The following is an 18,639-nucleotide window of genomic DNA, read 5'->3' as shown; positions in this document are numbered from 1 at the left end:
AAGGGGGAAAGCAAGACAGTGAACTTGGAATGTGACCCATGTTTTCAAAAGCTCCTCTGCTTTAGCAATGCAAATTTGTCCTGTGAGTATCTGTTACTTTCTTGGCACCTGTTTTCCTTATAAAGGGAATGCAGAGACAACACAGGCTTTGGAATTAAAAATGCCTTAATTGGAAACCTTGCTTCAGTTCTACAAGTTACAAAACTGGATAATACATTTACCATCTCTGAACCTCAGTTTCCTTTTCTGTGAAGTGGAAATAAAATTAGGACCTAACTCATCTGTGTGTTGGTAAGATGCTATGCATATAAAGTACATAACTGAGATTTGAGTATTCAAGAGGAACTCAAAAGTTTTACCTATTTTAACTAAAAAATGAAATTGTTCCTTTATGATATTAACTGATACATTTTGGTAATTATATCTCATTTATATGTCTTCTAATCTCAAATGAAGGAATGTGTCTACAAAGGAATACTAACCTTTCACCTTAACTTGTACATTTTAAATGCATCCCTGAAATTCTTCCAAAATTAAAGGAAAAGTATTCCTTTATTAAGAACATGTAACTACTGTTGACAGCCAACCAGCTTGAAGAAGCATTTCTGGATTAACCACAGTGACCCATAATTAAGTAGCAGTACTTAGAGAAACACCTGATGTTCCTGAAAGCATTATTTCTCCTGGAGTCCTTGCTACCTCACCACAGGCCAGGCCTAATGAAGATATTTCCCTATGAAGAGCCATAGGAGCAGCAGAGCCCTCTGTGACAACTGGGAGGACGTTGCCTTTCCCATCCTTGTTCCGAGTTTTGAGCTCAGATTGTTCTTCAAACTGGAGCTTCCTGGTGCCGCTGGAGTGTTTCGTTCTCCCGAGTTTGCCTGGGATTGTCATACTCTCCAGAGATCCTGTTCCAAAATGGCTCTGGAGTCACCTGCTGGGGACCTGCAGAGCATGTGAGGAGAGAGGGGAGAACGTCTGGACCCAGGAGAGGCAGGTCACTGGACTGTAGTGACATGGGGAGGACAGGCCATGCAGGGGTCTGCCTGTGGCAATGCCCGTGTCTGGGGCATTCTTTGGGAGGCTGGGAGCAGAGGTCCATGTAAAGGGGAGTCTGGGAAGATGCAGAGCCTCTGGGTTCCCACTAGGTAGGAAGTCCTGTAGCTGATGGGCAGGGCCTTCAAAATGGATTCAAGGGAAAGGAGGTTGTGCCTGTCATTATTGTCCCAGGGACATGAGCACCACTGCACTGTCCCCCTGTGCCTTGCCACTGTGGCTTGGGCAAGCACTGATTCAGCCTCTGGGAGCCCACGACTGACTAGGCAGGAGCCTCATGAGAGGCTAGCCATCCTTCCTTCCCTGGCTGTGGGACAGAACATCCACCCAGCAGAGAGACTCAGCTCCCTTTGCCACCCAGCAGCTGTTTGTTAGAACCACTGCCAGGTCTAGCTGGAGCACCACCCATCCCCCACACGCCAGCAGGGAGAAGATAAAGGCCTGTTTTAATCCACCCACAGCACAATGGGCCCTGCAAAATCAAGAATCCATTTCATTGCTATTGTCACCATTAGAAATAATAGCCTGGCCTCACTGTAAAAGGGGACAATGTGACTGATATTTAGTTGAAATAAAGCCTGGCTTTTTCCCGATCTAGTTTGCAGATTTAGCTAATTAGCTCCATTCCTTTTTACTAGGACCTGGAGTGCACATTCCTCAGCCTGAGGGGATCTGAGCAAATGGAGAAGTTGGCAGTGCCCTCAGCCTGGCTTGGGGTTTGGTGCCCCCCGAGCTCTTATTTGCTGCTGGTTCTGTGGTGACAGAGCCTAAGCTAAGCCACCAGGATTTCTGTGTTTGGTTTATTTGTTTTAAAAAAAGAAATTTTGATTGTGAGGCTGTACAAATGCTTTTTGGGGTGAGATTGCTGTCAGGTCCATGCATACCACCTCAGAGAGAAGGGCATTCACAGCAGTCTCTGCCCTGTTTGCTCTTTGCCCTCCAAAGGAGATGGGAAACAGAGCTGGCTTTGTCTGAGGCTGAACGTGGAGTGACTGTGGGGGCCTTGGAATGGAGGCCCCCAGGGGAGGAGTTTATTTCTGATGAGATGGGGGACAGGGAGTCCTGTGGGCTGGCGGTGTCTGCAGAGCGGGGTGGCAGTCTCCCTGGCCAAGCTCCTGAGGTCACCTGCTGCTTCTGCCTTGTTGCAGTTAGTTGAAGCTCAGACAGTTGGCCATGGCCTGGCCCTGCCATCTTTGATTGCGGGCTCACCTCCCCTTTCTTGGCACCCCTGCCAGGGGACTTGCTGCTCACTGCCTTCTCTAGTGGGAGGTAGAACTGGCCTTTGTATGGCAGATTTCTTACCTGGTTTTTGGTGAGACCTGTGTCTGATGGGTTGACATCATATAAAATCTGGGGTTTTGCTCAAAAACCACAGCACAAAGCATCTCCTGCAGGCTGAGGGCAAGGACCCAGCTCACCACAGCCACACACTGGCTGCCAGGGTGCATCTCAGGTGCAAAGAGCTGGGGAGCCACCCTGAAAGGCACCCGTTTTCCTGACCCCTTCTTACCTCTTTTGGGAACCATTATCCCTGGAACATAGGTCTCAGAAGTGGGCAGCAGTTTTCAGATCCACAGCTTTCGTTACCCCCTCTGCTCCTTCTCACTGAGACAGTGCCCAGCCTGTCCCCTATAATGATATTTCCTGCCTCACCCCCACCCCTTCAGGAGACCCTTGGAGACAGAGGGCCAGGCTGGACAAGTGGCTTCCGCTTGTTGCTGCAAGAGGCTTGTTTTTCCAATGGCTTGTATTTGTTCTTTTTAGTTATACAGGACAGTAGAGTGTATTTTGACCATTACACGTACATGGAGTCTAACTTCCCATTCCTGTGGTTGTACCTGCTATGGAGTTTCACTGGTCGTGTATTCACATATGAATATAGGAAAGTTATGTCCCATTCAATCCACTGTCTTTCCTGTTCCCATCTCCCGCCCTTCCTTTCATTTCCCTTTGTCTAATCCAATGGATTTATTTTATTCCCCCAACCACCCTTGTTTTGGGCTAGCATTCACAGATCAGAGTGAATATTCGGCCTTTGTTTTGGGGGATTGGCTCATTTCACTTAACATGATAGTCACTGGTTCCATCCTTTTACCTACAAATGCCATAATTTCATTCTTTAAGGCTGAATAATATTAATACCATTGTATATGTACCATATTTTCTTTATCCATTCATCTATTGAAGGGCACCTAGGTTGACTCTATAGCTTAGCTATTGTGAATTGAGCTGCTATAAGCGCTGATGTGGCTATGTCACTGTGGTATGCTTATTTTTAGTCCTTTGGGTATAAAACATGGAATGGGATAACTGGGTCAAATGGTGGCTCCCTTCCAAGTTTTCTGAGGAATCTCCAGACTGCTTTCCAGGGTAGTTGCACAAATGGCCATCCCACCAGCAATGCCTGCGTGTGCCTTTTCCCCATATCCGCACCAACATTTATTATTGCTTGTATTCTTGATGAGTGCCATTCTGATTGGAGTGAAATGGAATCTGCAGGGGGTCTTTGTAGGCCCTAAAGTGCGTGCACCTTCAGCCTTTCCTTGCTACTGAATTGTAATAGAGAAAAGTGCTTCTTGGAAGGGGTAGGGCTGTGTATGTTCCCTGGGATCTCAGCACAGGTCAGCTTCCCCTGCCTCTCACCAGACACTGACCAGGGAGCATGGCGCTGATCCTGTGTTCTTTCTCCCCACTTTCCCCCACCCTCTCCCTTCCTGGAGGTTTGGTAACTGCAGGACTCTCACTGGGAACAAGACCAAGTCCGTGGCAAAGAGAGCGTCATGGGGCTGGAAGGCCTGGAGCATCTGTGAGTATCTTGCCAGACCTTGCCTGTCCCGCAGGCCTGCCAAAGGTGGCCGCAGCCAAGTCTGCCGGTGATTTAATGGCATCTTTGTAAACTAAGAAACAGGTTACTTAGAAGTGACAGCTGCTTCAACTCTGGCCCTGATCTTGCCCCTGCCAGAGCAGTCACAGGACATATGGCCAGTTGGTGTGCTCCCAACTAATGCAGCTGGTGTGAGACACTACCTTCCTCCCTGCCGCTGCCTGTGTCGCCACTGCACCCCTCCTTCCCAGGCCCTGGCCTCCTCACCACCCCCCAGGCCAGCCAGCAGAGTGACACACACACCACCCCACTGGGAACTTCTCCATGGTTGTGCTTGCCTCCCCAGCCCTGGGAGGAAGGGGCCAGCCAGCCTTGAGACCTTACAGTGCTTCTGGGGTAGCTGCCTTGAGTGTGTGTGCTTTTGGTTTGTCTTTGAACCAGTTTGAACCCATGTTCTGCTAGGAGGGCCTTGACTTGCTGAGCAGGCTGCATCAGCCTCTGTGCTGCCCCTCATCCTGGCTGGGTCCCTGTGTCACTGCACATGCTGTGTCAACATGTGTGAGAGCCACCTCCTGAGAAGTCATTACCTGTGGGTCACCTCAAGCCACGGCTGTCCTGGAAACCTCTGAGTCTCCGGGCTGAGACATGTGGCTGGCTGTAAGGGCACTTGAGGTTTCTTTTTTTAATATTTTATTATTATGGGTTTTTTAGTTGTACATAGACACAATATCTTTGTTTTATTTTTATGTGGTGCTGAGGATCGAACCCAGGGACTTGCACATGCTAGGTGAGGGCTCTACCACTGAGCCACAACCCCAGCCCAGCACCTGGGGCTTCTTGCACAAGTCCTTGTGTTGTGTTTCAGGGACCTGGAAGAGCGTGCCATCAGCCCTGTGCAGCTGGACACCTTTATCAAGATGGGGAATCTTAAGAAGCTGTAAGTACCTGGGCTTCCTGGGGCCTTTGTGAGCTTGAGGAAGAACTTCCACAGTAACAGACCCTTGCAATTGCTTAATGCTCACTTTTTCTAATAGCTATGATCATTGATGGGTGAATGTAAGTTAAATCGCTCTTTAAAAAAAATACATGGGGAAATTGGCTTGGTGGTGCACGCCTGTCATCCCAGCAGCTCAAGAGGTTGAGGAAGGAGGATCACAAGTTCAAAGCCAGACTCAACAACTTATTGAGGCTCTAAACAACTCAGCAAGACTCTGTCTCTAAATAAAAATGTCAAAAGGGCTGGGAATGGGACTCAATAACTAAGTGCCCCTGGGTTCAATTTCAATCCCCAGTTACTCTCTGCCCCCGCAAAAGAAGTGGTGCTTGCTTGGGATCAAAAGGTAGGCAATATCTTTGGGTTTTTTTGATGGGGCGGTATTGAGGATGGAACTCAGGGGTGCTTAACCATTGAGCCACATCACAAGCCCTTTTTGAGACAGGGTATCACTAGGGCAATCCCCTGCCCCAAACAAACAAAACAAGTTCTGGCCTCAAACTTGAGATCCTCTTGACTCAACCTCCAAAGTTGCTGGTGTCACAGGTGTGCACCAACACACTCAGTGACAATCTTTTTCTTAAAGGGTGATGATGTGAATATTCTGGACTCTGGGCCACAAGCAAATCCTTGGCAAGCTTGTTAAAGCAGAAAGCAGCCATGAATAATACATAAAGGAACAGGTGAGGCTGTGTGCCATGGAATGTGTCCTGGCACAAGAGCAGCAGCCTGCAGGCTGTGGTGGGCTAACTGCTGTTCTATGTAATGTCAAATGCATTCTTTTCTAAAAAAAGTGGGTGATCACCCCTTTAATTACTTCAGGGACACATTCTCACATGCGTTTGCCTAAAGTGAAAAGTCTACATGGAGAAGGGATTCTTGAATGAGCTGGGGTGGGTTTGAGCGAGCAGAGGCCCTGATGGATGCTCAGAGGTGGGGTGCCATGTAACTGGGATTAGAGGAGCTCCGCTCAGCCATGGACCAGGCAGAGTGATGACCTCGCCTCCTGCCACACACCACTGATTCTGGGACCAGTAGCACAGGCCCCATCCCAGTGTCTCAGGAGGCTGATGCAGGAGAATCTTGAGTTCAAAGTCAGCCTCAGCAAGTTTGTGAGTCCCTAAGCCACCCAGTGAGACTCTGTCTATAAATAAAGTACAAAATAGGGCTGGAGATGTGGCTCAGTGGTTTAGCACCACTGGGTTCAATACCTAACTCAAAAAAAAAAAAAGATGAAATGATGTGGCAAGTCCAGAGTCAGATCTCCCCGTCCTCCCCCAGCGCTTGCTGTCCCGTCACCGTTCCTTTAGGGCCTCTCCTAGGCGACTGTTGTGGAGCCTGCTCTGTACACCCCTTGAGTTCCTGCTTGGTTTGCTAGTGAGTAGCCGATAATTGGACACAGAAGTCCTTAAATCACCCCCATCAGCAATCCTGAGTCCTTCACCCAGGCCGTGTGTGTGCACGCTGAGCAGCACCCTCACTTCCTCCTGTGCATGTCTGCCAGCCCAGCCCAGGCAAGAAGTGAGGACACCCCCCGGGTCTTTCCTGGGTCTTTCCAGGGTGCGCTTATTGCCCTGTATGTGGATGTGGCCTTTCTGATTCCCAGGATTCTGGGGGACTCACAGGGCCTGCTGCTGGCATCTCATGCGCCTGACTCTCCTTCAGTTTCTTGACCACTGTCCTGTCTGCCCCGACTGGTACAGTCACCTTGGACAGTGGCTCTGTTACACAGTGGTCACTATCTTCATCAGAAGCCTGGGGACAGGGCTTCCTGTGGTGGCCTTCTTCAAGAGTGGGGCTTTCCAGGTTGTGGCCCAACAGGTCACACAGTGACACTGCTCTAATAGGCTTTGGGGGGGAGCTCCACCTGCCGCCTCCATGGTTGCTAACCGCTGAGTCTCAAGGCTGTCACAGAGAGGGGTGGGGGCAGGTGGGACTTGGGGTAACTCACAACACCAGAGAGCTCCTCTCTCTTTCTAAGAGGACTCCATTTTCCTGAGTCCACGCCCAATGGATCCTTGTGTCTGGTTCACCAGAAATCAGCACAGTTGATCCTTTCCATTTTGTCAGTTCTCTCATCATTTTAAGGGAGTTCAGATTTCTGCAAGTCCTGACATTCCGGAAGGCATCCTGCCAGAGTCCTTTGTGCAGCCACAGCAAGTGTCACCTCGTGTGCCTGTGCTGAGTGTGAGAGCCAGCAGTGCCGTGGGACGGGCCTCCCGGAGACTTCTGGAGGCTAGATGACTGAGCACGGGGGGCCCATGTCTAGTCAGGGGTGTGCTCATGGCCTCACCCGAGCAGGGTCTGGTGTCCCTGGCTCTCACAGCGTCTGGCCCAGTTTTGTGCCAGCATGAGAGCAGCTGGCTCCTATCTCCTCACGGTGGCCCTTTTCTCCCAAAATGACTTCCCAAAGCCACAGATCATCACCCACAGTGGGCAAGGACCTCCAGTTCACGTGCTCAGCAGTCAGCAGCAGCAACCCCCCCAGACGTCTGCCTGGAAGAAAGACAATGAGCTCTGGTCAACGCAGACACGGAGCACTTCTCCCACGTATGCGTGTGCATGCAGGATGGGGAAGTGATAGAGTACACCAGCATCCTGCACCTCCCGCCTGTCACATGGTGGCATCAGGGCCACTACCAGTGTCTTATCACCTACCACCTTGGCCCCGCCTACTCTCACCCTGCTCATGGTGGACGGTATGGAAGTGCCCCTGTTGGTCTCTCCCAGGCACCTCATTCCGACTGCTGTCCACCTCGGAGAGGACGGAGGACAGAGTGGAATTAGATCACACTGTTCCCTGGGTTTGGCCGGGAGAAAGTTCTGCAGATTTAAGCACCCTTCTTCCTTGGCTTCGGGTGACTTTGGGGACATGAGGTGAGCGGCAGAGCTGAGCCTGGCACTTCTGTCTGTTGTGCTCCGGGAACCATGTGGTCCGGTTTCCAGGTTCTGCACATACCCGGATCCTGGGGAAGCTGTGCCCTTGGGGGGGTGGCAGAGCTGTGGAGGCACAGGCCATCCTGGGCAGGGGCAGGTCCCCACCTCTCAAGGCAGCAGAGAGCAGGACAGGTGTCTTGGAGGGTGGCACGAGGTCCTGTACTCAGGAACCAGCGTGTCGGAGCAGCTCTCTTCAGGGCTGCTGTTTGTGGAGGGGGACAGGAGGAGTATGAGTGGGCACGTGCCCTCACCATGGAACCTAGGGAGATTTTCCGATCATTAAAGTGCCAGTGACAAAGTTGACTCATGGGTCATCAGACATGGTGGTGTGCTGTGCTCAGTCAGCCCCACAGACACAGAGCAGACTTGACCTCTCTCTGGCAGGGTGGCCTTGGTGTATTCCGAAAGGCCCCACTGCCACCTCAAGACTCAGACCACTAAGTTGCTCTCTGCCAGGTAAAAGAGGTCCCAAGGTGCTTACCCACAGAGCCACATCCCCACCCTTTTCTATACTTTAGAGACAGGGTCTCACTGAGTTGCTTAGGGCCTTGCTGAGTTGTTGGGGCTGGCTTTGAACCGGATCCTCCTGCTTCAGCCTCCTGAGCCACTGGGATGAGAGGCATGTTCCACGCGCCTGGCTGACCAGAGCAGCTTGGTCAGGAATGGTGGTGTCACCTCCTGTGCAGCTGGACCCTGACTCTGGCATCCAGTGCTGGCTGAGGCTGAGCCAGTGAGCCCGCAGACTGTGTGGCCCTTAAGCTGCCCCAGGGAGGCATGGACCTTCTCCCTGTGACTCCAGCTTCGTGAGCAGGTATTCTGTTGCTGGCCTCTCTCCTGGTGGCTTGTGAATGCAGAAAAGCCTTAGGCCACAACTCCATCTGCATGACCCCTTACCCTATGAGGTTCAGGAGGCAGAATGTCAGCCACAGCCTGAGACTCTATCGCTAGCTGGAGCAGAGAGGAAGTGCCATGCCACAGTGGGGAGAGGCTGGCTGTTTCTCTGGGATGCTCATGGCTCTTTTTTGGCTGTAGCAGAGTCCTGGGCTGGTGAAGGCACAGGGCAGGGAGAGAGCAAGCTGTGGCCCTCACACACTGGGGGTCTCTTCCCCAGAGACATTCCCTGTATTTGCAGCTAGCTATCCCCTAATCCCCTTTGTGTCTGTTTTCCAGTGCTGCCATCATTTACCAAAAGGCCCCAAGACATCACCATCCAGAGAGGCACCTTGGTTTCCCTTGAGTGTGCTGCCACTGGCCATCCCAAACCCCAGATTGCCTGGCAGAAGGACAGAGGCTGAGACTTCCCTGTGGCTCGGGATCATCGCATGTATGTCATGCCAGAAGACGACTTGTGTTTTCATCACTGATGTGGAAATGGGCATTTACAGCTGCACTTCCCAGAACTCAGCAGGCTCTGTGTCGGCGAATGTCACCCTGACTGTCTTAGGTTCCACCCCTGATGTATTCCGAGTGTGTGTGTGTGTGTGTGTGTGTGTGTGTGTAGGGGTCTTAAACAGCACCTAGGGCAAACGCTGTGGAGTTGATCTTTGGAGCCTAGGAGTTATTGGAAGGTGTTTCTACTGTTTGAAATTTGGGGCTGATTTTAGGATTTTTCCTCTTTTTAAAGAAAAATATTTTTGGTACTGGGGATAGAACCAAGAGGCACTCAGCCACTGAACCACACCCCCAGCCATATTTTGTATTTTATTTAGAAACCAAGTCTCACTGAATTGCTTAGTGCCTCGGTTTTGCTGAGGCTGGCTTTGAACACCTGACCCTCCTGGCCTCGGCCTACCAACCTGTAGGGATTACTGGCGTGTGCCACCACATCTAGCCCTATCTCTTCAAAAATACTAAAGACCAGTGCAATGCCAGAGCCTTGAGCAACTGGAAACAGACAGCATGCAGGAGGGGTGTGGTCTTAGTCAAGAACAGGGACACAGGCCAGTTTGGGAACAGGAGCATCTTTGTGACCTGAGATCAGCCATCTGAACATTTGCTGCTCTGACAGAAGCTCGCTGGTGGGATTGTGCCATGTCCAGAGAACCAAGCAGACCACAGCACTGAGGCCCCAGAGTGACTGTGAGCTCACTTGACCTCTTGCAGAGACCCTGCCCTTGGTGGTACCCTTGGAAGACTGCGTGGTGTCTGTTGAGGAGATGGTAGCCCTCCAGTGAAAAGTGGGCAGCAGCCCCTCACCCACATCACCTGGCTCAAGGGTAACCGCCCACTGAGCCTCACCCACAGATGCCACTTCACCCCGGCAACCAGCTGCTGGTGGTCTAGAACATGGTGGTGGAGGATGCAGGCCCGTACACCTGAGAGATATCTAACATCCTGGGCACAGAGCGCACTCACAGCCAGCTGAGCATCTTGCCCACACCTGGCTGCAGGAAGGACGAGAGCACCATGAGCGTCTTCACCATCACCCTGGTGTGCAGCATCCTTCTGACATCTCTGGTGTGGGTGTGCATCATCTACCAAATCAGGAAGAAGAGCGAGCAGCACAGTGTCACCAACACAGGTGAGCATGGTGGCATTTATTTTCAGGTCAGAAGAAGCCATGACAGTTGACACTAAAAAATATTAACAGGGCTGGTTATGTGGCTCAAGCAGTAGTGCGCTCGCCTGGCATGCGTGCGACCCGGGTTCAATCCTCAGCACCACATACAAAGATGTTATGTCCACCGAAAACTAAAAAATAAATATTAAAAAAATTCTCTCTCTCTCTCTCTCTCTCTCTCTCTCTCTCTCTCTCTCTCTCTCTCTCTCTCTAACAAACTGCCTGCTGATATCCTCCTCATAAGTGGAGGCATCCTGTGCTGCTTGCCACATGGTGGATTGTCCCTGAAAATCACAGTGCTCTGGTTTGTTAGTTCTGTCCCCTTCCTGTCACTCTTCTCCATATTTTGTGGTCTTCACATTGGTTTCCCTGCTTTCGACCTGGGCTCGGATAAGTCTCAGGTCTGGGAGGGCCTTTTTCCTGTACCAGCTCCACCTGGTCTCTGAGCAGCTTCGATGGCTGTTTCCAGGGGATCCTGTTTGAGGCCTCACATTAAATATGCATCTGCATCTGTTGTCACTGCAACCCTGATATCTCATTGTCTTATCTCCTTTCAGATGAAACCTTTGTGCCACCAGGTGTTCCAACCTACCTCTCTTCTCAGGGGACTAACTGATCAGGACTGATGGTGGCCATTGAGAGGGATGGTAAGGCCTCTGATACAGTGAGGTGGAGCTCTAGGTGATTGTCCCCCATAGGTAGAGATGGCCTCTAGCTCCCCCCAAGACAGGCAACTGGCATTAGATGGGCAGCATTAGGTGACAGAGGTGGCTGCCCTGCCAAGGCCTCTGCTCTTTGGCTCAGTCCTGGTCTGTCAAATCCTGCAGAGGTTTGAACACCCTGTGTCTCAGGAAAGTCACCCCCTGGGACCAGTAGTTAGTGTCCCCGTCGGGATCAGGTAGGACTGCTGTAAGAACAGCTGCAAGGAACAAGCCAGGCCCCGAATCCCAGCCCTGCTTGCACAGTTGGCTGTTGGTGTCTGTGGGTTCCAGTACCTACACACTAGAAATATTCAGGGCAGAGAAGCTTCATGAACATGCAGCCTTCTTTTCCTCATCATTATTCCCTAAAAATAGAGTCCAACATATGTTACATTTTACTAGTCATGATGATTAATCTAGAGGTGACTCACATGGGATGACATAGGTAGGTCATGTGCAAATGGGGTGTCATTGTAGACAAGGGACTTGAGCATCCCTGGATTTTGGTATCTGCGTGGGGCTCTGGCACCAGCCCCCCCATGGATACCAAGGGATGAGAGTCATGGGCAGTGCCCAGATATGCTCTGTATTCTGTGTCAGAGGGAGAGCACTCCACAGGGGCGTTATTTCAGTGGGTGGAAGATCATGAGCACCTGCTGGGCTGAAGCCCGAGCCTGTGAGAGCTGCTCCTCTAACATGGTTGTGGATGCTGAAGGACTGCTTGCTGAGAAAATGTTACTAGGAAACAGGCCCATTGCCAGCTCCACCCACCATTGATAGAAAGATCGCAGCAGCAGCTCTGCCCATTCTGTTCCTAAGGCTCATTGAGACATCCTAAGCAGTTTCTAAACCTGGGAGTCTGTTGAGATTGTGTGTCTCAGAGATTGAGGCCTCTTCCCAGAGGTTGATGTTCACAGCATCACGCGCAGGCAGCCCAAGCTCTGTGTTAGGTACAGTAAAGAGCCCTGGAACATGGACAGAGAAAGCTACCGGGCACCTGGTCCACCTGAGATGGGTAGGTGATGCTTTCATCAGAGTGCCTTTTTAAAATCAAAACCTGGGTTGACTACTCACTAAATGAAGAGGGGAGATGCCTCCATTTCCATCTAGTACTCTCTCTGAATTTAGTATATAAACAGGAAGGTCTAGCCTGGTGCCCTTTGAATTCTAGAAGTGTCTCTTAGATACTATTTATGATACAGTAATCTGAGCAAAAATTTTCCAGAATAATAAGCAACATAGGGAGGTTTAGTATCTGTTCACCAGGGCTGTTTTGAGGTTAAACTTCTAGTTGTTCAGAAAACTCTTAACCCTGAGTGGTACCTAATTCAACTGTTGGGGTTTGCTTTTGCTTTCTTCTTCATTTTTTGGCTGTGATCAAAGTAGTGCGACTACATTCTCTAAGTATGAGATTAGCTTGATCTTGGGCATGTGAGCATGGAAGACCCGTCTCCACTAACAGTGTGGCATGTCCCCAGACTTTTCCATGAAGGTTTTGGTGGGGGAGCAGGACCTCACTTGGATGTGAGTGAGCTGCCTGTTCTGTGTGCGGGATGGAGATGAGCTGGCAATGGTTCTGATCTGGCTCGCTCTCTCCTTCAGAGCCCAGCAGCTCTCTTGGGTGCTGACATGGAGAGTTTCTCCAAGGAGCAGGCCCTCCACCCTCAGCCCGCATCCAGAGTCAGCACACAGCCAAGTGCACTGCATGGCCAGGAGCCCAGCCAGGGTGACCGAGGAGACTCTCCACATCACCCTGGCAGTGGGTCCTGGGGACAGTGGAGTGAATGTTGCTGATCCACCACACACCAGGGGTAAGAACAGTTAGGCTTTCTTCCTGCTCTGAACCTCATTTTTTGTTAAAAGCAAATGTGGTCTTGTCCATGTTGCTGGATTGTCAGCTGAGGCTTTTTATTAAGGCAAAGGCGGCTGGTGTTGGTAGCTGTGCATTTTTCAATAGTGATGTTTTAATTCTGCCAGTATAATATTACACTGGGGGATAAAAAAGATCAAGTTCTCACCCTTCAGGGCTATTTCTACTGAGGAGCCAGAGCGGGCCTGGCCACACCCTTCCCACACACCGACAGAACTGGGCGTAGACTACATAAGATTTAGCCCTAGACCTGGGAGAGATTTCACTTTTGAGCCCTGTAGCTAACCATCTTATGAATGCCAATTCACTGAAAATTACATTGAAACAAATAAGGTCCTTAAAAAATCTCAAAGTACATTTCTTTAGCCAAAGGGCTGAAGGGGAGATATTAGCCAAATGGCTACCTGTGTAAGATGTTCTATCAGAGGTTAAAATTTTTCCAGAAGGTAAGCACATTTAGAGTTTTGTCCTCAACAGTTAACTTATTAATGTTACTTTCACAAAATACGTGAATCTGCTTCTTCTGAGAGGCAATGTGAAACAGGAAGTATTACTTTTATGTACAGAGTTATTTATTTATAGAAATTTTGGTACAATGTATATTGAAAATCATTTAAAATATTGGAGTGTCTAACAAATGGCATTGAAGTGTCTTTAAGAAAGGTTGATTTATAAGTGTTGAGCATATGGCTGGGCTCATTCCTTCTTTTCCAGAGATCACCTTATCAATGCAGTCATTCTGCTTTTGATATTTTCCCCAATAGGGGGAAATTTAGGCAAGGCAGGATCATGTACTATGGCTCCAGGGTAGACATGACCCTGTTAGAGTCCTATGATTTCTCTCTGAATTTTTCTACACATGCACTTCATTAGTAAAGCCATAAAATCCAAAGTGCAGTGACTTTTCCATCTCATCTTCTCTCCTTCCAGGGATGGCTCCACTAAGGAAGAGGAAGCACTGCTGTTTCCAGCTCTGGTCCCGGCCGCGTCTGAGCCTGGAAGCAGAGCAGTAGAGTAGGGGTCAGCCTTCCCGAGGGACTACACGCCCCTATTTAGCCACTGGAACTGCAGATGCCCACTTCCTCTCACACCCCATGGGGCACTGGATCATGTGTTGGTAGGTGCCACCTGAGGGTCATTGAACATAGCACCTGGTTAACAGGAAGAAAGCCTGTCTGCACCTTCTTAAACAGAGCTCTAACCTTACCCCACAGGAACTGACCCCAGGGAGAAATGCCCACAAGCACAGCTTTTGTGCTCTCGCCCCACTTCCCCCTTCCCCTTGTCATTCTTTTCAAATTGTGACAGTCTCTCTACAGCATCTACCATGGGGTGGTAGGAAATGACAGATCATATACAGATCAAGTGCAAGCTTTGCCAGGCGGGCTGTGGCACTGCCAGGCACATTTATTAAGGGGTTCTGGGGGGCTGTTCAGAGTCCCACCATGACACACTTTCTTCTTTGTGGCACCCTGGTGACAACTCCAGCCAGTCTGACCCTAGGTACCAGGGTCACAGTCACAGCAGCTTTGGGCTTTGGCACAGGTTCTGCTGCTGCCCAGAAGGCAGGGCTCTCACGGGGGCCCCCTTTCTTCATGGAAGTGCACTAGTGGCATCCGCTCAGGAACTCTCTCTGCCCATGTCTGACAGCCGGCAGCAGGTCTGGTCGTCGGCACCCAGAAAGATGAACCCTCCCAGGCTAACAGATGCCATTTGATGGAAGACACCCACAAATAATCCAGAGGAAAGAAGAAAAGATTCACAATGAATCTGTGTCAAACTGGTTAAACTCCAAGGCCCACAGTGGGCTAAGGGTGGCCAATTGGAACCAGTGAAAACCTGTGACCATGAGAAGACTGCTACTCTGGCCTCGGTTCTCTAGGTGCTTGTGCTGGCGTGAAGACCTACAAGGACCCACTGAGTGCAGACTCCAGCAGAGGTATCAATACATGAGAAAATGAAGTCTAGAGAGATGAAAAGGACTCAGGCATGCTGGTCCAATAAGCACCCACAGCTGGACGTAGAAACAGGCTCTTCCAAAATTTGACATGGGGCACAGGGTAGAGGATGCCATTCTCTGCAATGGTCAGGATGCAGCCTGAGCCTGGGCCTACCAGAAGCCTGGAGCTGGAAATGTGACTACCAGATGTGAAGAGAGATTGCTGGGCTTTGGGGAGCCGACATTCCCCCCTGAACCAGGTACTTTGGATTCTTTCCTGGCTTTGCCACTAGCTGCCCCCAAGACCCTGAACAAATCTCTTCCCAGGGATCTTCCTCTGCGTGGGTGGAAAACCAACAGTTGGCTGAGGGTCCCGGACACACTCAGCATGGGCCCAAGGACATGGGCTTACTTACCTTTATCAGATTTCTTCTTCTTGCTTTTGCTTCTTGGGACATTTGGATCTCCAACCTTGACCTTCACCATCCCCAGCTCCCCTCTGGCTTGTTTTGGGCCCCTTGGGGGTCACAAGATTCCTTCCCCTTGTTTTCCTTTTGGATGCCACTTGCTTTGTCTCCCCTTGATGTCCCTTTGGAAGGCATGGAGGGCTTTTCTGATAAAATAGCTCCCTCTAAGCCTTCCCTGATCTCTGGCTGCTTCTTCTTGATCTTGGGGGTTGACTGGTCTTCTGACAACTTCCGTTTCAAGCCTTTCTTGCTGCTTTCCTTGGTGGCATCTACTGAGAGAGGACTTGGGGTCTCAGACCATTGGGAGCTGGGACAAATATCATATGGTGAGAGCTGAGAGGATGCAAGGGAAAATGCTCATCCTTTTACCATGCTGTAGACAGGAGGGCAAGGTCCAGGGTCACTCTGCCCCAAACATGCTCCAAAGTTCATGCCTTCCTCACACACGGACCTTACATTCAACTTAGAGCTCTTTTGCCTTCTTACTCAAATCCTCCACTCAAATAAGGGTGGGGAACAGGCTATGAAGCCAGAATGTTTAAGTGAGGCCCTCTCTACCTATGAGATGAAAGGGAGAAGGAATCTTTTAGCAGGCTGACCAGAGCAGGGTCAGAAGGTCTGGTCTGTGAGTCTGCCTTTACGACCAACGTACGTAATTCCATCCAGGACCTAGCTCCTCTCAAAAACTCAGTTTCCCTGCTTGTAAAATGAGTAAATGGATGAATAACAAGGTCCCTCCATAACAAATTGCATATTTAAAATAAAAGTGAAGGGCTTGTAGACACTCAACTCCCAATCCATCGACACAGAAGCCCATTGCCCTTTCCAGTCCTGGGCTCTAGGCTCCTTGGGGTGGGGGGCATTGGATACACAAGTGGTGACTGACTAAGCAGATTTACTGCCTGGCAGAGTGACTTCTGGTGCCCCCTTTGTTTTCCACACCTCTGCTTAGCAGTTTATAATTGTGTGGTGACTACACAGGCAAAGAAATCCTTCTACACCACTTCTCAACTGTCTCTTTGTCACACCCACATCTAACACAAAGAACACTGGGGAGCAAAGTCAGCAAACAATCTGCTGCTGTCCCAGCCGGTGAAGCTGTATCTGAAGATCAAAGCCTGGGTCTCCACACTGCCTCAGACCACAGCCTCTGACCTAGTCAGAGATCTACACCATTCTGGGATGAACATGCATCAAGTCTTATCTGCTGGGCTCTTCAAAAAAAGCTCAGTGGACTGGCTCTGGAGGTACTCACATGAGGAGTGATACAGGTAAGCATCCACGTCACACCTGGCTGAGGGCAGTGAGCCTGACTGTGCCCACAGTCCCTTGAATCTTCTCTCCAAAGGCCATGTGATCATTTTCTGTGTGCCATACCTTGCCAGGTCCTGGAGGGCCTCTGCAGGGCTTGCTTGAGACATACTTAGAAGCCCAGGGTGGCCAGGGGATGGTCAATGCTTTACAGTGTGTCAGAGTTGCTTTGGGCTGGTCCATTGCCAGCTCAGCCTTTGTCTGAGTCACCTTTAGTGCCTATAATCCACAGCAGGATTGTGTGTGTTGGGAAGAAAAGTGAGAAGGGCTGGATGGAGAGAGAAATGTGTACTTCACGAGTCAGGGTGCTGCTTCCTTTAGGCAGAGGTTCTCCTCTAGCTACAACCAGCTTCCGCTCCTGGATACACATGGCTCCCGGGCTGCGAGAGCATGGGAGATGACACGTCAGGAGAGGCCCTACCTTTACTTCGACGAGTATTGCTCTGTCTCACTGGAGACCAAAACCCCTCATTTGGAGAGATCATGGTAGTAGACTGGACCATATTGGTGGCATTATTTCTACAGGAGGACAAAAGAGGCTCACTGCCTTTTCCTTCCATGGCTTACCGTCCCTGACTTACCTGTTTTAAGGGGAACAATGGCTCCTTCATGCTGAGATTCCAGTCTGACATCTGGGTCATCTTTGTTCTCTAGAATATGGGAAGCAAAGAGTCTGTGTGCCTTTATAGTGAACTCTGAGGTGTTGGAATTGGCTCGGAGAAGCTCCTGGTTCACATGAACTTGGAGGAGAAACTGAAAATGCCAAGTGTGAAAGAGGCTGCAAGACCATCCACCCAGCTCAGAGGTATGGCCTTTGGAGGAAACCAGCCCAGAGCGCTCAGACTCAGGCCTTCCATGGTTATGCAGATTGAGTGAGACCCTTTCTCAAAAGAAAATATAAAGATTGGCTGGGGATGTGATCAGTGGCTCACCACCTCTGGGTTCAATCCCCAGCATGACAAAGTAAAGTAAAAATTTGCTTAGGCAGTCATTAAGAAATTTGACCATTTCTGTTTAATGCATAAGTTTGTACTCATGCTTTCAATAGTGAACACTCATTTGAGCCTATACAGAAGACAGGAAGTTTTACAGGGCACCCACCAATAGACACATGCAATGAACAAAAGGAAGCAGAAGAGGAGAAAAATAAATCTTCCAGTTTCCTTGTATATGCTTTTTCTAGTCCAAAGTGTACTTGTTTTGCATTTTTAAATTAAGAAGTTAAAGTGATATATATATATATATATATATATATATATATATATATATATATATATATATTTTCAGTGTGATCTCAAACACATTTCAAAGCAGTCTGAGAATAAATAAGTAAAATAATAATTTACTTAATTATAGATGGAGAGAGTATGGGTGATTTTTTTCTTTTTCTTTTTCAAAGCAATTTTCCAACATTCTAAATTCAATTAAACTCCTCCTCCTTTGTTGTGAGGGTTGCCACAGAAGTGCTCTACAACTGAACAACAGCCTTTTTTAAAATTTTGAAACATGGTCCCCCTATGTTAGTAAGCCAGCCTCGAACTTCTGATCCTGCTGCTTCATATACTTCTGAATCGTATAATGTATAATTTATAATGAATCCTGCCTTTCTTTTGAAATAAAAAATTGTATTAAAGAATTCAAGAAGATGAAAAAATTAGGAAACTGTCTTTTATGTAAGCAAAAAAAATGGTAACACCATGCCCAGGAGACATGGCCATTGCTCTGGAGAGTCATGGCTGCTGCTGTGAAAGCTCAGGGAGACTTGCGGTCAGGAGAAGGGAAAACAGTGGCATGTACAGAATCACTGTGCTGATGCTCAGGAATCAGTGCCTCGCACAGCCCTCCAAACCAGTGTGCACATAATGAGGGTGGAGATCAGTACTCCTGAGAAATCCCCCAGGTCCACACAGAAGGCAGGTCTGAGAGAAGCCTTCTGTAGTGTTTCCACAGCACTTCTGAAATGTGGTCTTCTTTCCACCC

The 18,639-nt window shown here is 49.5% G+C and overlaps 1 protein-coding gene and 1 long non-coding RNA gene across 10 annotated transcripts in view; both read left to right on the top strand.

The window, feature by feature from the left end:
* Positions 1–3,828, top strand: part of LOC144364811 (transport and Golgi organization protein 1 homolog) — a 68,770-nt gene extending 64,942 nt beyond the window's left edge. For 2 of the 4 annotated variants that reach the window (XM_078036610.1, XM_078036608.1), the window contains exon 6: positions 1,695–2,296. In XM_078036610.1, the coding sequence (XP_077892736.1) occupies positions 1,695–1,817 (123 nt within the window). In that variant the 3' untranslated portion in view covers positions 1,818–2,296. Of the gene's footprint in view, positions 1–1,694; positions 2,299–3,776 lie in introns of those variants that run through there. The other 2 variants (XM_078036607.1, XM_078036606.1) reach the window with 2 other exon arrangements.
* An 897-nt stretch (positions 3,829–4,725) lies between these two features.
* On the top strand, positions 4,726–18,313 carry LOC144373587 (uncharacterized). Of its 6 annotated transcripts, none has more exons than XR_013433201.1 (6): positions 4,891–5,557; positions 8,982–10,332; positions 10,929–11,018; positions 12,675–12,883; positions 13,873–14,059; positions 17,314–18,313. It is a non-coding gene; the product is annotated as an uncharacterized LOC144373587 (long non-coding RNA). The 6 variants fall into 6 exon arrangements; XR_013433203.1 differs by lacking the exon at positions 17,314–18,313 and adding an exon at positions 14,593–15,516; XR_013433199.1 differs by lacking the exons at positions 4,891–5,557; positions 17,314–18,313 and adding an exon at positions 4,726–4,817 and having other exon boundaries at positions 13,873–15,516.
* The last annotated feature ends 326 nt before the right edge of the window (positions 18,314–18,639 follow it).

Source organism: Ictidomys tridecemlineatus, unplaced genomic scaffold (assembly GCF_052094955.1).
Source record: "Ictidomys tridecemlineatus isolate mIctTri1 unplaced genomic scaffold, mIctTri1.hap1 Scaffold_44, whole genome shotgun sequence".
Taxonomy (NCBI): domain Eukaryota; kingdom Metazoa; phylum Chordata; class Mammalia; order Rodentia; family Sciuridae; genus Ictidomys; species Ictidomys tridecemlineatus.
Note: the sequence above shows the minus strand (reverse complement) of the source record. Positions and strands in the feature narration are given on the sequence as shown.